This window comes from Aulonocara sp. 'chitande type north' Nkhata Bay, linkage group LG1 (genome assembly GCF_057382095.1).
Source record: "Aulonocara sp. 'chitande type north' Nkhata Bay isolate Kocher_YH1m ecotype deep benthic linkage group LG1, A_spYH_male_GT1.1, whole genome shotgun sequence".
Classification (NCBI taxonomy): domain Eukaryota; kingdom Metazoa; phylum Chordata; class Actinopteri; order Cichliformes; family Cichlidae; genus Aulonocara; species Aulonocara sp. 'chitande type north' Nkhata Bay.
Window position 1 is genome coordinate 16,378,354 of NC_141344.1, and position 20,745 is coordinate 16,399,098.

At 38.3% G+C, this 20,745-nt stretch overlaps 1 protein-coding gene across 1 annotated transcript in view; it reads left to right on the plus strand.

Annotated features, from left to right (window-relative positions):
• LOC147338873 (CUB and sushi domain-containing protein 1-like) overlaps positions 1-20,745 on the plus strand; it is a 451,030-nt gene that overhangs the window by 284,032 nt on the left and 146,253 nt on the right. Inside the window, exons 11-14 of the mRNA XM_086285727.1 lie at positions 11,867-11,970; positions 12,110-12,222; positions 16,192-16,374; positions 16,647-16,832. Of these exons, the coding sequence (XP_086141853.1) occupies positions 11,867-11,970; positions 12,110-12,222; positions 16,192-16,374; positions 16,647-16,832 (586 nt within the window). The remainder of the gene's footprint in view (positions 1-11,866; positions 11,971-12,109; positions 12,223-16,191; positions 16,375-16,646; positions 16,833-20,745) is intronic.

Here is a 20,745-nt window from a genome sequence, read left to right on the forward strand (position 1 = left end):
ATAGGGAATGAGACAGATGATTAAACCCACTGGTTAGCATCCTGAGTGTAGGTTGCCTGGGAAAAAAAGGTGTTTGTATGTTGTTTTTCTTTGTGGTGAGAATAATATATGTAAAGAAAGCAAATGAGCATGAACCAAGAGGAATAACAGTGAACTTTCTGTAGACCTTTCTTCTTTTCATCTCCTCTGCTCTTCTTCATCTTTATTCTTTCCCTCACTCTGTCTCTGACTTACTATTATGACTTCTTTCATCAATAACACGTTATAACAAAAACGTTTTTATTGAAGTGTGCGTTGCTTTTGTGATTTCTTTAAGTAGGTTTATATGCTGAAGTTCAAACAGCCAATAAGTACTGCTTGTGTACGTCATTCTGTTAAGTTTTGAATAAAAGAAGTACAATCAATACAGATTGTTATGATCTGACATCTTGTTGGCAGAAAAAGCTATTTGTGTTTTTGTGTTTGCCTGTGTTTTTATTTGTGTGAGAGTGTGCACACGCATCTGGTTGTGTGTGTTTGACTTTATGAATGTTGAATGTGTGTTTTCTGTCTGACAATTTAATTGCTAGCTGCCAGAGACTGTGAAGAACATGTTGTAGGGTAAACTGTCGGCTTTCCATTGAAGAAATACCCGGGTGGGCAGCAGAAACAAGACTGAACTGTGTGTGTGTGTGTGTGTGTGTGTGTGTGTGTGTGTGTGTGTGTGTGTGTGTGTGTGTGTGCGCGCACACATCTTATCGTGTGTGTCAGTCATTTGATTCATCAGTATCAAGCAGATAATAATTTTTGTCCAAATCTGCGCTATGTCTGCTCGCACACTTACACCCTGAAATGCATCATTACACATGCCCATTAAGGCTCCAATCACTGCTGTCTTTTTATTAATGTGTGTGTGTGTGTGTGTGTGTGTGTGTGTGTGTGTGTGTGTGTGTGTGTGTGTGTGTGTGTGTGTGTGTGTGTGTGTGTGTGTTTATATATTGTGTACGGACTTTGAGATACTCATGCAGTCGTCTTCATCATCACTTTAGCATCGACAGGACACATTTTCTAACATCCTGTCAGATTCTGTTAACTTTTACTTGACACAGAAATTGAGGCCAATAAAGACCAATAAAAGCCTCAGCCATAATGTGCTAAAGTCCACTCTTACTCTGCATCAGTTTGTTGTTTTGCAGGACTGCTTTTATGCTGTTTCATAACAAATACATAATACCCAGAATTCAGTGCATTATCATAATGAAGTTAGCCATAGTCAGCCAAGAAGCTGTGGCCTTGTGGTTGCTATCTTCTGATGGAGTATCAGGAAGAAATGTAGACAGTGGAACCAGGGAAGCATCAATGTTTGAGGCACTTGTAGTAGTCTTGTAATCAGTGATCATTTGGATGTCCTGCTACATGTGCTTCATGTTTCCTGGAGGAGATGAAGCAATCGTTTACTTTTTTATTTGTGGTCCCACTTTGCCAGCTTAATAAGGGTTGTGTCTTTTTGCTCTGGGTGCAACATGATCTTCCGCTCTGAAAGGAGCCCTCCTTATTGTTTCCATTCATTAAACTTCTGCTACAAACCACTACTTCTGGTTGGCATGTGTAGCAACTGACTATATTTAGTCTAAAATACTATATTTTTATATGTAGCTGTGGTGGTAGGACTATGTTGCTGCAACAGTGAAATAAGAGTGAATTCTCAATCATTAATAAAACAATATGCAGGCCATAGCTCAGAGTGGATGATCACATAGACTGGACAAAATGTATCAGTAAAGTGCAGTGTAAATAACCATCAGTGTCCATGGTAATGGAAAGACATTCACCAATAGCTGTCTAATTAGCACATTATCTCAATTCGGTGCTTTTTGCTATTCTGGCTTTTGACTGTAATTTGGCAGTCTGACTGTCCATAATTCACAGTATTAGCTCTGTCTTTGGCTCTCATTCCTGAACCTAATGCCTCTCTAGTGAAGGAGGCTGTCAGTGATGATGCATTGGTATCACAAAGTCAACCTTTTTAGTTTTTCTGCACTAGAGTCATCCGTTAGTGATAATGCATTAATTAAAATTTATGTTGGATTTGCCATGCTAAAGTTTCTTTGTTGAAAATGCAAAAAATCCTAAACAGTAAAAGGACATTTCTGAACCCACAGCATGCTGCTGTTGGGTATTTTTCTATTCCATCTCAAAACTCTTTGTAGAATAAATGGAGCTGGAAGGCACAAGAAGTCACAGGTGGACTTTGAAAGTAGGGTCTTGATTTACCCGAAATGAAAAAGAAAAATGACAAAAAGAAGCAATGGAGAACCAGAACTATGGTGAAACCACCATATAAAAAGAACTAAACTAAGACTATGATTATAAAAGAAAACGAATAATACTAATAGCTTAGCACAGAAAGTCAAAGGAGCTTGCAAAGAAAAGCGTCTGGACCTCTTTAAGTTGCCTGAAGACGTTTCACCTCTCATCGAGAAGCTTCTTCAGTTCTAAGGTCAAATGGTGGGGAGTCCCAGATTTAAACCTAGTGGGAGTTTCCCCCCAAAGAGGGACAAAAGGACCCCCTGATGATCCTCTAATCGCCTGAGCCAAGGTGTGAAACTGGGTGTGGGTCCCAATCAGCCAGGGTTTCGGGTGAGCTCATTGTGAAACCTGGCCCCACCTTATCATGCAAATTCCTGAGGTCAGATGGCCCAGGATGTGAGTGGGCGTTAAAGCATCTGGGGAGGGATCTCAAAACTGGATTATAGATGGCAGACAGTTGGTGTCGTAAACCACCGCCTCTGTTCAAAGATGGTCGCTCACAGTGGACATAGATGGCTTCTTTCACTCCTCTTTCAAACCATCTGTCCTCTCTGTCCAAAATGTGAACACTGGCATCCTCGAAAGAGTGTCCTTTATCCTTAAGATGCAGATGGACAGCTGAGTCTTGTCCTGTGGAGGTGGCTCTTCTGTGTTGTGCCATGCGCTTGTGAAGTGGCTGTTTGGTCTCTCCAATGTAGAGGTCTGGGCATTCCTCACTGCACTGTACAGCATACACCACATTGTTAAGTTTGTATTTTGGCGTTTTGTCTTTCGGGTGAACCAGTTTCTGTCTGAGCGTGTTGCTGGGTCTGAAATACACTGGGATGTCATGCTTGGAGAAAACTCTCCTGAGTTTCTCTGATACACCGGCTACATAGGGGATGACAATGTTGTTGCGTCTGTCCTTCTTATCCTCCCTCGCTGGTGTCTGATCTTCTTTTCTGTGCGTCTTTGCTGACTTTATAAACTCCCAATTAGGATAACCGCATGTTTTGAGTGCTTCCTTTACATGTGTGTGTTCCTTCTTTTTCCCTTCAGGCTTAGAGGGAACATGTTCTGCCCGGTGGTGTAGGGTCCTAATTACTCCAAGTTTGTGTTCCAGAGGGTGATGGGAGTCGAACAGGAGGTACTGGTCCGTGTGTGTGGGCTTCCGATAAACTTCGATGTTGAGTTTGCCATTCTCTTCAATGTGCACGGCGCAGTCCAGGAAAGGCAAACAGTTATCCTTTGTGTCTTCCCTGGTGAACCTGATGTTTTTATCCACAGCGTTAATGTGCACAGTGAAGGATTCCACTTCTTGTGTCTTGATTTTGACCCAGGTGTCGTCTACATATCTGTACCAGTGGCTGGGTACTCTTCCTTTGAAAGAGCCCAGAGCCTTCCTTTCCACTTCCTCCAGGTAAAGGTTGGCTATAATAGGTGACACTGGGGAGCCCATGGCACAGCCATGTTTTTGTCTGTAGAAGCCTTCGTTGTATTTGAAGTATGTTGTGGTAAGGCAGAGGTCTAACAGTGTGCAGATCTGATCAGGTGTGAAGTTGGTCCTGTCCTCCAAGGAGCTGTCTTCTTGTAGTCGTTTTCTGACAGTCTCCACGGCCTCAGTGGTAGGTATGCAAGTGAAGAGAGAGACTACATCAAAGGACACCATGGTTTCATCTGTGTCCAGGGTAAGTTTCTGGACCTTGTCGGTGAAGTCGGTGGAGTTCTTGATGTGGTGTGGGGTGTTCCCCACGAGAGGTGCAAGGATGGTAGCAAGGTGTTTTGCAATGTTATAAGTGGCTGAGTTTATGCTACTGACTATGGGTTTGAGTGGGACATCTTCCTTGTGGATTTTAGGAAGCTTTTTGGATGAGAGGTGTAACGTCTTCAAGCAACTTAAAGAAGTCCAGACGCTTTTCTTTGGAAGCTCCTTTGACTACAATGACCTGGATGACTGAGAACCTTCACAGACACTTAGTACAGAAAACTAAATTGACCAAATCAAGAACAATAACGAACATCAATCCATCTATACATTCATTTTCACAATTGCTCATCCAGTTCATGATCACAGGGGGCTGGAGCCAGTCTCTAATATGGCTAACATTTATACCAATCACCATTAATGTTAATCCGCTAACCCCCCTGTTTGCTGCCAAATCCAAACCTAAGGCTTTCCAGTCAACCGTGGCATATAGATGAGCAATGTTATATGTTTAACAAGAGTGTAAATTGGCTAATCAGAGCAATTAGAGGGATTAAAACTAATCTTCAGTCACTATCTACAAAAGAAGCCAAAAAAAAAAAACCCCCAGCTCTGTTCGTATTAGCTGAAATAAATAACACAATAATATTAAATCTGGATTAGCACAGACGCACAGGTACACACATTTCTTTGTGAAAAACAATGTGCCTCAGCAATGACACCTTAATTGCACTAGTAACCAGTCATGGGAGTTACCAACTTCTCCTTTAGTCGTGTTGCTGCAGATGCGACACTTTAGAATTCAATTTCCCCGACACTTTCACACAGCTGTTGCTCAAATCCAGTATGCAGTTTATTTTCTTAAACTGTCCAGCCGACAGGTCAATAGCACTCAAAGGTGCTGTAACACCTCGACAGGGGAAATATTTTGCTAGACAGCAGCTGTTTGCTTTCTTACCACTTAAAGCAGAGGTCACCTCAGGGCAGGTCGGCTACTCATAAACATGTGCCACATCTGGGCACGTTCAGGGTGCGCCACAGAGGCTAGCATGCTCTCCGGTCTATTTTTAAATTGATGGACACTTTGTTTGTCTCACCCGAAAACCCACAGAGCATATATCAATTTTGTGAGATAAAAACTAAAGCTAAGAAGCATTTTTACATGAATCCAGGAGCAAATAGTTCACTTTAAATAAAAATTGTGTAATAAAACCACTGTATCACATAGGAGGTGCTTTGCTAAAATCTGTATGATGATCTTGCTGCTCATGACTTTGGGGGACAAATCCCACCGAATTAAGTCATTCTTTTGTTTTTGATGTCGCAAATTTTGCTTCCACTGAGCCTTAATCAGTTTCACTGGCGGTGAGAAATCATGAGCATTAGTGTCTGTTGTTAATGTTCTACACCATACATAACATCTAGATTTTAATTTATAAACCCCTTTTGTTTCCTTCCACTTTTCCCCAAAGCACAAATATGTTAATTCTCAGTGCGTAAACAGGTGCTTAGGTGTGAAGAGGGAGTGTGACTCAGAACAAGATTACTCTGGGTTCAGTTTGCACCCCCAGCGTCCAATCTATTGTTATGTCCCTGTGTGTTGGGAAGTTTCCCCTTGGTGATCCAGTTTCCTCACATTAACCAAAGACATGCAGGTCAGGTAGACTGTTAATGAGTGATTGCATATCTATGTTAGACCTCTAATTGCCTGGCCATCTGTCAAGGGTTGAACTCTGCCCTCTTGTTTGAAGCACACAGGGAAAGTTTGTGGCTCTGAAGACCCCGAAAAATAATAAACAACTGAAGACAGAACATGAATGAAAGCTCAAAGCCTTAAAACAAAGAGCAGCAAATTCCCACCTTGATCTATTTTAATGAGAGACTGGCAAACCACCCACATAACAATTAGTGTAACAGGAATATCTTCTGAACTGTTTTTATTATTTAACAAATAACAGTGTGTTGACCCTCAGGTGAGTAATAGGTTTTAGCCTCGCCTGCTGGTTTGCGTGAAGTTCTAGTCTCTTTGTACATTTGGAGGTAAAGGCTCTTCCTGGCTGATCAGAACATATTGTTAGGGTGAGAAACTATAAGGAGCCATTTGGTATGCAATCCACTTCTGTATTTGTCCCTCATTGCCTATAGCGGCACAGTGTGTATCCATCGTAAAATTCATTGCAGCTGCAAGATGCAGTACACTGTAAAGATGATTTATAATGCTCTTGAGATGGAATGAGAAGCACAAGTACTTCTAAAATTCTGATTAGACTGTCAAAGAAAGGCTCCTAAAACTTAAATCTGGAATTAAAAAAAAAAAAAATAGGGATCATTATCGATATAGGTAATCTGTTTTCTATAAGTGACTACTTTCAAAATCAGTTTCCTATAGCTTACATCCCCAAATGGGGTTCAGGTTATTCTATACTTCTTTATTTGGCTGAAAGGCTAAAAGTAATATACTGGAAAAAGGTACCAGACTCCAATTTGGCAGCTCACCAGTGAGTCAACATAGCTGCACAGTCTCGGCTAGGGAATTCTCGTACACTCTGCTTTTAGGGCAGCTGTTCCCTCTCTGACAAGAGGTCACCTCAGTACATAGTTTTCTTGACAGATTTTTTTTTCTGAACTCGAGGTAGTAAAAACGCATTAAATTTTGGCACGTCTTTATAACCATGCTCACATATGCCTCTCTCTGCTGCTTTAGAATAAAGTTAGTCAGCCTTGTTCCCACGACTGTCAAGGCCCTGTATATCACAAGATTGTGAAAATTATTATCAGTCCTGGATACTGAAACCTGGACATGGCATATTCTAGCATCTACCTTTGAAAAAGCCTGTCTTGTGAATTAATTGCGTTCCTTCAGCAAAAAAAAAAAAAAAAAAAAAAAAAACATGCTGTAGTTATTATAGGTAACACATATCATCACCTTGAGCTTCTGACTCAAGTGAATGAATCTGGTAAATATGCTATTATGGGAGGAGACACAGATCCCCTGGGGGCTGCGTCAGGAAGGGCATCTGGGGTAAAAAAAAATCTGCCAAATCAAATGTATGGAGCTGCATGCTGTGGTGACTTCTTGCAACAAGGGAGCTGTCAAAAGAAGCTCATGTTAGAAAATCATTTGGTAACAAGGGATCTTGAATGCTCCTGTTATCATGGGTCATTTGAAAGGCTGATCAAATAATGAGTAAATATTAAAAACAACCAAAAAAATATTGATTCTTCTTTTAGAAAGAATTCAGATGTCAGGAAAGAAAAACATTGTTTTGGTTTCTGGGCATAACTGCAATAAGGAGCTAGCTTTTACCGCCATCAGGACTGAAACAAAACCTATACCCACATGTGTTACCCTCTATAGGGGTCACCTTAGCTTATTTGGCAGCTGAAATGACAGACTGAATGTAATTCATTAGATGTGTGCAGTGCTGACATTTTAACAGGGCTCCAAATCTTTTTTTTTTTTAAGGGAAAACATAGAACAGAACAACAACAAAGTGAGCGTGGCAGGCCGACTGCTTTCTTTCTGGAGAACCCTAAGTGGGAATAACGATACAGAGAAGCATCAAACCTGCTCTAATACCCTTAAGGAGGAGGATAAGCCTCTCCCAGAACATTTGTAGCCGAGGTTGCAGTGAAGTAATGAACAAAATATAGTGATTTGCGGTTGTGTGCTTTGTGTATTTTTCTTTTACAAGTCAGTGATTTGACTTTGGTCAGAACACGTGTATTTAGGTAGAAAGACACATAAATTATACATTTACTAAATTATTTATTCTTATGAGATAATTTCTCCCCTCTGCTGGTGCACTGTGACTCAGCACAACTGCAGCCTCAACTCAACAAGGGCATTCAGGAAGTAGTCCATCCAATTAAGTCTGTGCATTCTCTAGTACTACCCGAACATAACGTCCCAACAGTGAGGGCATGTGAAAAGACATAGGGGATTCTCCGTTTTAAAATCCCACATTCTTCCATTGCTCCAGGACATTCAGGGGAGGCATGTACCCTGTTATTGCTCTGCTATAGATGAACTGAAATGCTACGGTCTGAGCTGGTAATGTTTTAGAGGTTTTGTTGACTAAAAATGCTCTAAAAGTACCTCTTAGATTACCTACTTTAGCATTCAGAAAAGCATCAGATTTGGGAATGAGAGAGCGAAAAGATTGTTATCAGCCTCTCTCAGACTGTGGTCACACACTTTGAAGTTCACAGCACTATAACTTTACTGGGTGATTGACTGAAGGTATTTCACTGTAGGGTTGAATTGCTCAGTGCTCTTAACAATGTTTAAATGGCCTATTGAGCTGCTCTTAGCTGCTCTGCTGCTTGCTAATGACCTCAACATGATAATGCTTCACTTACCCCTTTGAAAGGCATCCACCCTTAAAGAATAACTTTTTGGAACAGAGCAAATTTCAGCAAAGAATATCTCTCTTGAAATATTAGGGGAAAAAAAACAGAAATAATGTAGTGAAACCAAAAGCGAATATAGAAAAGTGCTGAAAACCCATTTCATGTGTACAACACATGCTTGTTTGCTTTAGGTGAACATTTTGAAAGGCCCAGAGAGCACTTACCGTTGTTTCCTTCTGCAGTGTTTCTTTTCTTTCTGTCTTTGTTGCTTTCTTTGCTTTAGCGAATAAAGAAGCTAATCTAATGTAGTTTGGGGTTGCAGGCTGCTCTTAATGTCTTTCTAAATGGGCCCATTTGGATCTATTGAACAGTGCTGAGCTTCTTGCTAATGACCTTGTGATAATGCTTCAGTTCCTTTAAGTCTGTAGTCTCCCTTGACTGTCTAGACACACACACACATACGCAAACATAAATAAAGTACAGAAACGTATAAGGCAACAGAAATGCTCACATAGCATTGAGTGAAACAGCTGTACCTTAACACTATTCTGCCTCAGTTGTTAAGGCAGATATACCTGAGAAAACCACCTTCTAGACACACACACACACACACACACACACACACACACACACACACACGGACATCTAAGACACACAGTCTTAGATGTGCAGGAAAACATACCAAGCCTGTTTCGGATTCTGTTCTGCTTCATTCCCTTTTTGTTATCACCTCTAGCTGCTGCTGCTGTACAGTCTTAAGAACAGCTTTACCCTTGTTAGAAACAAACACGTATACAGCTCACAATAAAAGCTTTGACTGTTCAAGATTTTATTATTTGTGTATAGATATGAATACCAAATTAATTTACCATTACTTCTATTCATCTACTGTGAGCAGAACATCTTTTTCACGGTACTGGAGAAGCATAAAAATGCTACTTCAGTAACGGAGACTCTGTTTCAGTCCTGTTTCACGTTTTTATGTCTCTCATATTTATATTTTGATTGCCTGCAACAAAACAAACCAGGGGATAAATTAAGTATTCTGATTCTGATTTGAGTGTAGCTCTCAACAAGTCGGGTTTAACAAAACAACAAAGATGCTAATTGAAAAGCTGCAGTTGTTTGTAGCAGTTTTTGTTCTGCAGCTTTTCATTTGTTTGCTTTTCTTACATGTGGCAGAGCAGTGTTAATCATCGCACAGTGGACAATGGTTAAGTGGAATAGTTTGTCTTTTTGAAAATAAATCACCCTACGTAACAAATTTGTAATTTTCATGTATCAGAGGCAACGAAAAAAATGTGCCAGATCTTAACATTGTGTCCTTAAAAGTGGTTCATAGTTGTCTTTTTTTAAATTATTTAAAAAAATAATGATCTTGTATCTTTAAAAGCTAAACAGAAATTCATGTGTTCCTTTGAACCTTCAAATAGAGTAGAAAAATCCATAAACAACTTAAGTATAATGGTTTATTAATGCACCCTGTCATTTGTTGTTAGCCAGGAGTTAATACCTCGCAACGTTGTTTTGCATCTTTTCCCCATTATTTGTAACCATTTGGAGAGACTAAACTTTGCCAGGGGCTGTATCATTCTGTGGATATTCAGAAAGGAAAATGCTTTCTGCAAGTATTGGTCTCATATTTAATAGTCTGCTTCTTAAATGTAAGTTGCTGCTGTCAAAAAGGAACATGTTTTTTTTTCTTTTAACTATTATCCTGTTTGCATATCTGTGTGCACTGCTTTTAAGTGGTGTATATGTATGCAAAGATGCATTGAGACATGTATGAATACAGAATTGTACAGTACACCCATTGATTCACTGCCATTCCTGTCAGATGGCAGCTAATCCCACAGATGATTCCCTATCCTTAAACATTATCTGAACATTTTTATTTTGAGAAAAAAGAAGAAGAAAAACATAGCCAAAGGCTCAGCAGTGCATGGCTGATTCTGGCATGTAAAAATGGTTTTTACACTCTTATCACCTGCACAAAGGTTTTTCTTCACTGCAGTGTGATTTGCCTTGTGATGAATCCTCAACCACAATCACATGTTCAGCGTTCATCTTAGTCTTCTAATGCGCCAGAGGCTCACTGATTGAGCTCTTCTTTCTTAGAGGTTTCTTGAAGAGAGCAGAAATATGTCATCATCCACCCTGTCAGGGATATGATCTACACCTAATGAATAATGGACAAGCAGCAAATAATAGAATACCAGTATTAGAGCATACAGCAGATTGATGATCCAATGCTGCATGCAGGCCACTGCAGCCACAAAAATGCCTGCAAGTAAGGCATTTAGCAGTCGATTTCTGAGAGTTCAACAGCAGAAGCGTGTTTGTTGGATGTCGTGTGTGTGTTTGTGTGTGCAGTGCCTGCAGGTGACTTCATGCAATCTGTGATTGTAAGGAGGATGCTGTTAAATAAAAAGCAAGAGGTGCTTAAATTTCAGACCTTTGTTCTTCTCTTCTCTTAAAGACGGATTATTTCTGGAATAGCACAAAGTCGCCATCAAATTCGTTGTTAGGTCTTTAACACAGCAGCTTTGATTAAACTGTAGACAATTGTGACGTCCAAGGAAACCAAAAGTTTGTGACTTATACTGGTGATATTTGTACTTTAATTTAATTTATACAGCAGAAAACTTTCTTCCTACTTCTTGCCCTGAATAATCAGGGTAACATGATTTCCTATGAGAGATAAGATTTATTTTAAATTGCTCAACATATATATTTATTATTAATCTAAAGCCTGACTGGTAATACTGTACATATTTAACAACCAGTTTTGTAAGAAGAACCCCATTGTAAGGGCGAGTCCACGGGACCATTTCTCAAACTATGTCTTGTGTTTCAAGGTAACTTAAAACTTTAGGATCTTAGACTGGTTTTGACTGGTTAACAGAAGCCACACTGGGGTGCCAGTTAGCTCAGAGTCCACATAGCTCAGATGCTGGGTTTGAGTCCGACCCATGGCCCTTTGCTGCATGTCATCCCTGTCTCTCTCCACCATACCACTATCCAATAAAGGCAAAAATGACCAAAAAAGATCACTTAAAAAAAAAAGAAGCATGCTTCCTAGTTCTCCTCTAACATATTTTTTTGTCATGAACTCATGACACCAAATCAAATCACTTTTATTGTCACAGCACATGCGAGTGAAATTCTTGTGTGCAAACTTCACAAGCAAAACAGGTGTGCAAAATACAAATACAAATACAAACAAAGCAAAGTATAAGAATAGGAATGGGACAATTATAAGAATAAATATATTTACAAATATAAGAATGTATGCACATTACTGAATATGTATATGAATATGTTCAGGGAAAGTTGTTTGTGGAATTCACATTTCTCTACATGACTTTCAGATTCCCACAGTGGTACATGTAATTATAAGTTTCTATTGGCTGAAACTGTAAGGGCGAAAAACCAAGAGATCAAATACATCCCTCAGCGACTCTCTGTCTTTCTGTTTCTATGTGGTGGAGTTTGTAACAGTTTCTAAATTTGTTTTCTTGTCTTGTTTTATTTTTCCAGGTAATAAAGCTGTCATTTGAAGAGTTTGATCTCGAGAGAGGATATGACACACTGACTGTGGGAGATGGGGGGAAGATAGGAGATACTCGGAGAGTGCTTTATGTGTAAGAACCACTTTACCTGGGTATAAAAGAACGAACGTATTAATAAAGTATTATTTTAAGTATGACATTAGATTCATGAAATACAAGCAATGACTAATACTGATTATTCAATACTTTATTTTTGTGTATGTAAACGTAGACTCACTGGCTCCAGCGTCCCTGACCTCATTGTCAGCTTGTCCAATCAGATGTGGCTACACCTGCAGTCAGACGATACAATCGGCTCAGCAGGCTTCAAGGCAGTATATGAAGGTATGCCTCACTGAAATACGCACACACTCGCACACACACTCGCACACACACGCACACACACACGTGCATGTAGAATGTAAGAAATGAGTAATGTGAGCTAATTACTTCATTTTGCGTTTGTATTTTTCATATTTACTTTAAGCTGGTAATTATGGAGATAATGATGCAACAGTAAAAACCAAAAACAACATAAAATGTCTTAGCAAGGTGTTGGACCAGTATGTGCGACTAAAACAGCTTCACTATACGTTAGCATCCTTCTGTTGAAGGAAGGGAACATCATTCCTTCAAATGATATTTCATTCTTTCAATAAGGAGAGATCATTTGGAAGAATATGAACATGATTTACTGAGAAAGAGAAATTAATGTATTTGGCACTTAGACTTCAATGACCCATCTTGGCAGAACAAAATCCCACAGTCATAAGATTTAGGACAGGTATGTATATCCTGCATCATAAAATAAAGGTGATTAGTCAGAATAACTTTGTATTGATTTGCAATGACTGTTCACTTTGAGGCAAGCAGTGGTCTCAAGCAGCATCAACAAATTGCCTCTCATAATATATCAATCCTAGATCCTCTCAGTGTAGATGTCAAGTCTTCAGGTCCTGTAAATTATTTTGTTTGTCAACAGCACATATTCATTGTTATTTTTGAACAAATAGTCATGACGCATCTTTTATTATATTGATATAATTGATTAAATACTGCATCCTACCATGTTAGTGACACTCATGAATTAAACTGTACTAAATTAACTTGAGCAAAATTAAATTAAGCCAGAGAATAAAACAGGCAAATAGAAAAGTAATTTCATAAATATAGGGATAGATGTCTAATGGCACCCCCCCCAAAAAAATGCTTGTCAGGGCCGGATAAAAAGACTAAAAATGACAATTCATCTGAGACAAAATCAAGTCCCGGACAGACCAGAGGAATTTGTGAGAGCCAGAAAGAGAAACAGGGACAAAGGTTATGCTCTTGTTTTGCTTTGCTGTGTTTGATTCAGTGAAGTTTTCCAGGGTCAATTACTTTTCAAAGGAATACGAACGGTCTACTGAACTATAGAAAATCTGTGCATGTGTGCATGTGTAACTGTGATGAGAGACACTGAGCATTATGTTACTCTTTGGCTTAATATGAGACTGGCCTACCACTGACCACTGATTTTATATGTTTTGTATTTGTCCTAAAGCTGGGGCTCATGACTCAAAACTCCTATTTGATCCACTTTATATAAATTACAAGGCTATGACATATGACAAAACTGAAAGGAAAGAAAAAAAAACCCAAAACTAAAAAAAAACAAAACTTTGCAGACTTGATGCAGTAGTTTCTGCTTTTTCCCCCCCTCTGGCCAGCCGAACAAGTGCCTGTGGTGTATGTTGTGAGTGTGTCCTTGCTTTAATACTGTGATACTGTCAAAAAGGATAATGTCACCACGTAACAACCTTTGATCAGTGTTACCCCTTGAGCATGCTTACATTTTCAACCCTGAAGGGAAACTCAATGTGTGTCTTGTTTTTGGCATCACGTTGCACTTGTGAAATCTTGCCTGCTGTGTGTGCGTGTGTGTTCGCGATTACTAAAGAAAGACAGAGTTAGTGTCATAAACACGCAGCACATTATGATAATTGAGGCTTTCAGACAAATGTAACTGTCATCAGAAGTGCAACAATATAAATTGTGCAATCTTGAATGAATGTAATGAATGAAAAATCTGGACTGAATGCCTTTAAGATTGAACAATGTAAGAAGTATCAGCATATAATTTTTTATTTTTTAGGTAGTAGATCTGCATTTCAATTTGAAGTACTGAAATAAAACAAAAAAAAACTTTTATACTTCACTTTTTGATATTTGACTGTTAATGATACAACAAATAATACATCAAGCAAGTTTATTTGAAACAAATTGTTGGCATTAAAATACACTAAACACGATTCTGATCTTTATTTTATTCATTCAGATTTTTTATTTGCTTTTTAATTATGTACTTAGATTGCTTGTAAGAGGCACTGTGTGCAGTGTGTGGCTCTGAGCATAGGAAAAAAGAAGCGTAAAATATTTTTGTTCAGATGTAAATATATAATCTTCACTTCAGTAAAAGTCTAAAAAGTAACATTAGAAAGAAACAGCTCAGAAGAGAGAAGCATTTACAATGATAATGGCAGACTTACCGGGGGCTCAAGATTGCTGATATCCATCCTGACACTCATCAACTGCGTGACAGCTAGCTATGGGCCACCAACATGCCTCCTGCTTCTTTGAGTATTCTGTTCTTGTGGGTGCAGTTACATCCCAGAAGATAGCAAAAGTGTTGAACACATACACACATCTCACCTTGAGATGTGTTTGCCCAAAGCGAATCCAGCAGCACGGTGGAGCATGTGTTACAAGATGACAGACGTCTGGTAGAATGTCAAATTTTAAAGTAGGGGAGCGAGGGGAATGGGATGGATAAAAAACACACTCCCATTAAGAGAAGAAGGGATGAAAATGAGTCACAAATGAATAGAACAGGATTGCAGGCCAGGTCGACAGTACTGCTAATGTGACACCAATGCCAATAAAACACAGTGTATCAGACTTAGAGACCTGGAGCAATAAGAAGATGCATAATGGAAGAGAAGAACAGGAACTATTCCTAGAGACAGAGGAAAGGGTGTAAATAAGAGAACACAGGGCAGGCACAACATACTGTATGTGTCTTAAAATGTGCACAAGGGAAGTAGGGGAAGTCATATTTTATACCACGTCACAAACATTAGCATTGCTCTGTTCAATTTCCACCTCCTGCTGATTACTTAACAAGAGTGTGCATGAATCAGTGTGTGTGTTTTCATCTACCTGTGCGTCTCCACTTATTGTTTGGCTGTTCACAATTAGAGCTGAATTACACCACAATTACCTTGATGGTAATTAGCTTTGAGGTAGGAAACAAAATGAAGTTTTGCCCGTTGAATTTCAGGTTGCATTTCACTTCTTAACGCAACAGTGTAATATAACTGATGCTAGACATGTTCGCTTCGCTTTCTGCTCCATAAAGCAATAACATCACCCCCTTCTGACTGAAGCCTTTGCATTCAGACAGCTTGAAAAGAGCCCATTTGAATTTTCCTGACTCGTTCAAAAACAAACACAATAAACGAAACATTCCGGATATTCTTAAGCCAAATCATAATTCTCCTTTTTGTCTGTTTTTCTGGGGGGTATATTTTGTATACATATTTTGTCCTGATTTTTGGCATAGCTTTGTTGTTTACCCTTTTGCATGTGTCATTATCAGTTCAAATGCATTTGTCTGTTTCTTGCCCCCATTTTTCAAGGAAGTTGATTTTAAATAAGCCCTTGTGAAATGGCAAATAAATGTTTCTGTTTCTGTATTATTTTTATCCAAAGAATTTGATCCATTTGCTACAATTATATCTGGCAAGTCTAGAAGGACCTTAAGATTATTTGATTTAAGCTGATTCACTCTCCATACTTTTGGATGCAATTCAGTTTAATTCAACTTTATTTACGTTGTACCAAATCACAACAAGTTACCTCAGGGCACTTTATGTTGTAGGTTAAAGACCTTACAATAATACAGAGAAATCCTCAACGATCAGATGACAGTAGGCCTCCAACAGAACAAGGCTCAGGGAGGAGCAGCCATATGCTGCGAACAGCTGGGGGTGAAAAGAAAATATTGTACATGCTCAATTTTCCTAAAAAGGTAGCTTTTACAGCAACCTTGTAACGTGGAACATTTATTTAAATTATTTCAAGGCCATCTTGTAATCTGTTGCCGAGTTTGCATTGATTTAATACACATGCTATCTCAAAATCAGTGTATGCATGCCATTGCCATTTAACTCGTCCTCGCAAATACAGGCCAAACAACGCCTTATCTAAAAACTAACATGTACATGACGTTGATTATCGAAATAAAATGTGACTTTCTGCATTTGTGTATTACAGAGATCGAACGAGGCGGCTGCGGCGATCCTGGGGTGCCTGCATTCGGTCGCCGTAGCGGTGACCGCTTTCAACATGGTGACGTGTTGACCTTCTTTTGTCAGGCAGCCTTTGAACTTGTGGGAGAAAGAACCATCACATGCCAGCACAATAATCAGTGGTCTGGCAATAAACCCAGTTGTGTCTGTAAGTCTACCATTTCTGTGTCTGTGCTAGTTGTTCTTTCTGTTTGTTTTCATATTTAATTTTTTATTATCGTTGTTTTTTCTTGCTTGCTTTTGTACTTTGTCTGTCAGCGTCTGCCTTTCTGTTTTCACTCTCAGCCAGCTACCTGAAAAAGTAACATGCTGTTTTCTTTCTTTCTTTCTTTCTTTCTTTCTTTCTTTCTTTCTTTCTTTCTTTCTTTCTTTCTTTCTTTCTTTCTTTCTGTCTTTCTTTCTTTCTTTCTTTCTTTCTAGTCTCATGTTTTTTCAACTTCACGGCCCCATCAGGGACTGTATTGTCCCCAAACTACCCAGAGGAATATGGAAACAACCTGAATTGTGTGTGGTTGATCATTTCTGAACCGGGAAGCCGCATTCATCTCCTCTTCTCTGACTTTGACCTGGAGCCACAGTTCGACTGGTTGGTGGTCAAAGATGAAGGTAACTGCATGTTTCTATTTTGCTCTGTTCTTTTGTGGTGGGGTTTTAAGAGGTAAACCTCAGTATACAGTACTTAACAAATTTATTAGGCTGCCACCCAGAGTAAAGTTTATGCTACAGCTGCTCTAAATTAACAGTATTTGTAATCACCTAAATTGTTTTTTAATGTTTCTGTAATGCTTAATCCACCAGTATGTGCAAGCTCTTTAATTGAAATGACATTTTAATGCTAAAAATAATTATTGTTTTTAACCATAACCGTTATTTTTAATGTTTTTAGTGCAGTTCTACAATCTTTTTTTTTTTTCATGACAGGTGATCTAATACATTTGTTAATCATTGTGCATATGTATTTATCTTATGGCATAAATATTGGTCTGTGTGACCAATTGAAATAGGTGAAAAAGACATATGTGGTGGTGGGGTGGAGCGGGGAGGTTGGGAGTGTTTCTGAAATTCGCAGCTATTAAATCCTGTATCAGCTGGTAAAGAGAATTGCTGAGTGGATCTCATTGATGGGTTGATGAATGATGGGCACACTGGATGTGTAGTTGTAATGTAATATTTATCATTTCAACACTTGCATAGCTTTCCACTTCACATAAAACACAGAGCAATTAGATTGCTGTTCCCCATTGTAATAAAGGTTATTGATTTAAACTGAATCAAGTCAAGCCCATGTTTGACTGGGTGATCATTAAAGATGAACTTGTGTATAATTGACTAGCACTATTCTTTTTTTTTGTCTCTGTAGAACCTTTTTTAAATTACAGGGCAATTATCGCTGTTACAATGGGCTAACTGAAATCAGTTCAGTTATTGCTTTGAAGTCTTCCAGTTTGCTCTGACTGGTGATAAATCTCTGTCACAAGGAAACCACAGTGTATCTGTGCCTTCAGGAACAGAGAGCAAAAAAAAAACCTCTCAATGATCTGCTGTACTTGAGTTTTTATTATATGAAAATCCATCTAAAGTCAGTCACTTCCCTTCAGTTTGGTACCAATAAATATCAAATTAATATTACTAATATACTTCAATTTATAACAAACTACTATGAAGATGTAGTTTGTTTGTAAACTGCCTGTAAAGATGGATCAGCCATTAAAATGCTAGAAATGTTCATATTGGTTCTCAAAAAAACGGAGAAAAAGGAACGTGGAATATATATATATATATATATAAAACATTAAAATAAATTCCCATAATGATACAGATAAAGCATTATTCTGATGCTGATGCACGATTCCTGTACTCTTTTTGGAATCCTTCATGAAATTGTTTAAAAAATATATATTTTCATCTTCTTTTTTGGATTTGCATAAATTTGTTTAAAAAGTAATCTTTCATCTAAATTCAACCATGTAAATCTCTAAACATTTATTATGACATATTTATTCAAGGTATAGGAACTTTAAATTCAAATTTCATAACAATTTATTTACAAAAGTCAGAATTAGGTCACAGTTCAGTGTTGTCTGTCCTGTAATGCAGAATAAAACATATCTTTTGGACATGTGCGCTGGTTTTCTGCAGTGGTGCCTGTTGCTCTCTCCTTATGAGCCTTTTTTCTATCTACTGCTGCCAGCCTGTGAAAGTTGAGGATGGCACACAGAGAACTGTCATTATTGTGTTTTGTGTGACAGCCTTCTGCTTTAAAAGGGCAATTCCAGTGCTAAAACTTTTAATGCCAGCGGTGGCTTCAAAATATGTCCTTACATTCTTCTTCTTTATATAGACAGTAAGCTGAAGGAAAATTCCAGAAATCAAGGGTGACATAACATGAGTGAATATTGCTGATGTAAGCTATAGCGCAGGCTCTAATGCAGGGCTGTGCAATGCAAGCACATTTATTTTCAGGCACAAATCTTACATCACCAAAAAACTTACTGAAAGTCCAAAATTTCCAATAAAAAAAAATTCTGCTGAGTATCCAAAAATCCTCATAGTATATCCCAATTAACCACATTTTCCAAATTGACTGTACTTCAGCGCTGAAGTGAGAAATAAATGGATGGCTTAAAGCTCATTCTGTATGCCTGTAGTTTTTCCATACCAACAAACTGAGGTAGAGAAACGTGGTGGTTTGCATGCTACCTGATTTTCCCTGGAGTATTCACCATTACTGCACCCAATAATTGTTTTTCATAAGGTTAGCTACTAATTGAACATCCACTTTTCACAGATTATGCTTATTAATCGGTTATCGGTTCTTGGGCTGATGAACACAAACAAATATTTACAAAGATTTATTGATGCCAATTCATTGCCGATGATTGATTGGCAGTGTCTAATTATATGTCCTCATGTCACATAATCAAATGTCTAAAATATCATTGAATTATGCAGCAGAGGCAATCACTCAAACTCTGCTTTTATGCCTTTATAGAAAAGAAATCAAATTTCTATTCACTGAAGGTTTTATATCAACTTGACACTTATGAACTTGCCTTCTTTTGTATTTCTGAATAAAAGAACATGAAATCACAAATGGCAAACAAAAGTGAACAAAGGAACCTCCGTAATAACCCATAAATCCTCTGAGTGGGGCAACAGCAGCATGAAATCCATGAAAAAAAAAAAAGATGACACTTTGGGCTACATTTTGAATGGCATGTAAATGGTTAACTTAATCAGAAAGCCATTATTGTCATCTAATATAAGAGAAGATAGTGACAGACTATTACAAAGGCTTTTCTCTAAATCTCTCCACTTAGATAAGATAACGTAGGATCTTGGCACTCTTTTAGCTATTGTTACGTTGATTCTATTTCCTTCCTGGTCTCTTGCCTATCAATGTAATAATGAATAAGTGAAAGGGCTTTTGAGTTGCTAGAGACTAAAGAGGCTGGCACTTTACAACTCAGTTACTGTGTAGCTTAATTGTGTCTAAGTGCATTGAATCCTAAAATTCAAGTCAAGAAGGAAATAAAAAGAAAAGTTTCTATGGGAGTGTTGTGAAGAACAGCATCTTTATCAGTGAAGTGGTCTTGAAACTCCCTTTCTGTCCCTTGAAGTGATGTCAGCTGACATTGATTTCCATTGCCATCTCTGTTACCTTTAAAAATTCATATGAATTTCATAAAGTCAATAGTAAGAAACTGTCAGTTTTCAGGCTTTTAGCGATCGTCAATACATTTCATCTCATTCCAGTGTATCTGTTTATATCTGCACTTTTAAAATAGCCAACTAAAAAAAAAAACCTACACATATGCATTGTAATAGCTTTTTCACCTCAAAACCTGTAATCAAAGCATCAGCTGGTTCACTGGAATGTCAGAAGATTAATACACTTATTGACCAGAAAAGCAATTACAGCAGCACTTCTCACCTCCGCAGAAGAAATTGCTGCAGAAAAAGAAAGTGACCAAAACAGCAACTTTAGACAAACATTACCTCCATATTTAAATGAAGTTAAAAATTGAGTAACATCTATATTAAAAGTTTATGTACAAGCAAAAGGCAAAAAAAGAAGGTTGCTGAAAAGTCAAAATAATGATAATGATGTTCAGCATCCATACCAGCGTGCATATGCTATATGTAGTGTTCCTTTATAAATCACCTTAAAAATGTTCCTATATTCCACCCAGGCTTGTCCAACAGATCAATAAAAATCCCTCATGAAGACTGCTGCAGATACAGGACAGTGACACTGAGAGAGTGTTGGCTGCTGCTGATGCTGTAGTTACACTAAACAGGAAATTCTTGCAATTTGAAGTGGTGAAACATGGAGGTGTGCTGTGCTACACCATACGAGTGTCAAGATCCTGATTGAGGCATGCAGACCATCGCTTCCTGTTTGGTATTATGTAAGCGTCTAGACAAAGAAATAGCTGAAAAAACAAAACACATTCTCAGTATCTGCAAAATCATTGTTTAACTCTACAAATTCACCAAGGGTGGGGTTTTTCATAGA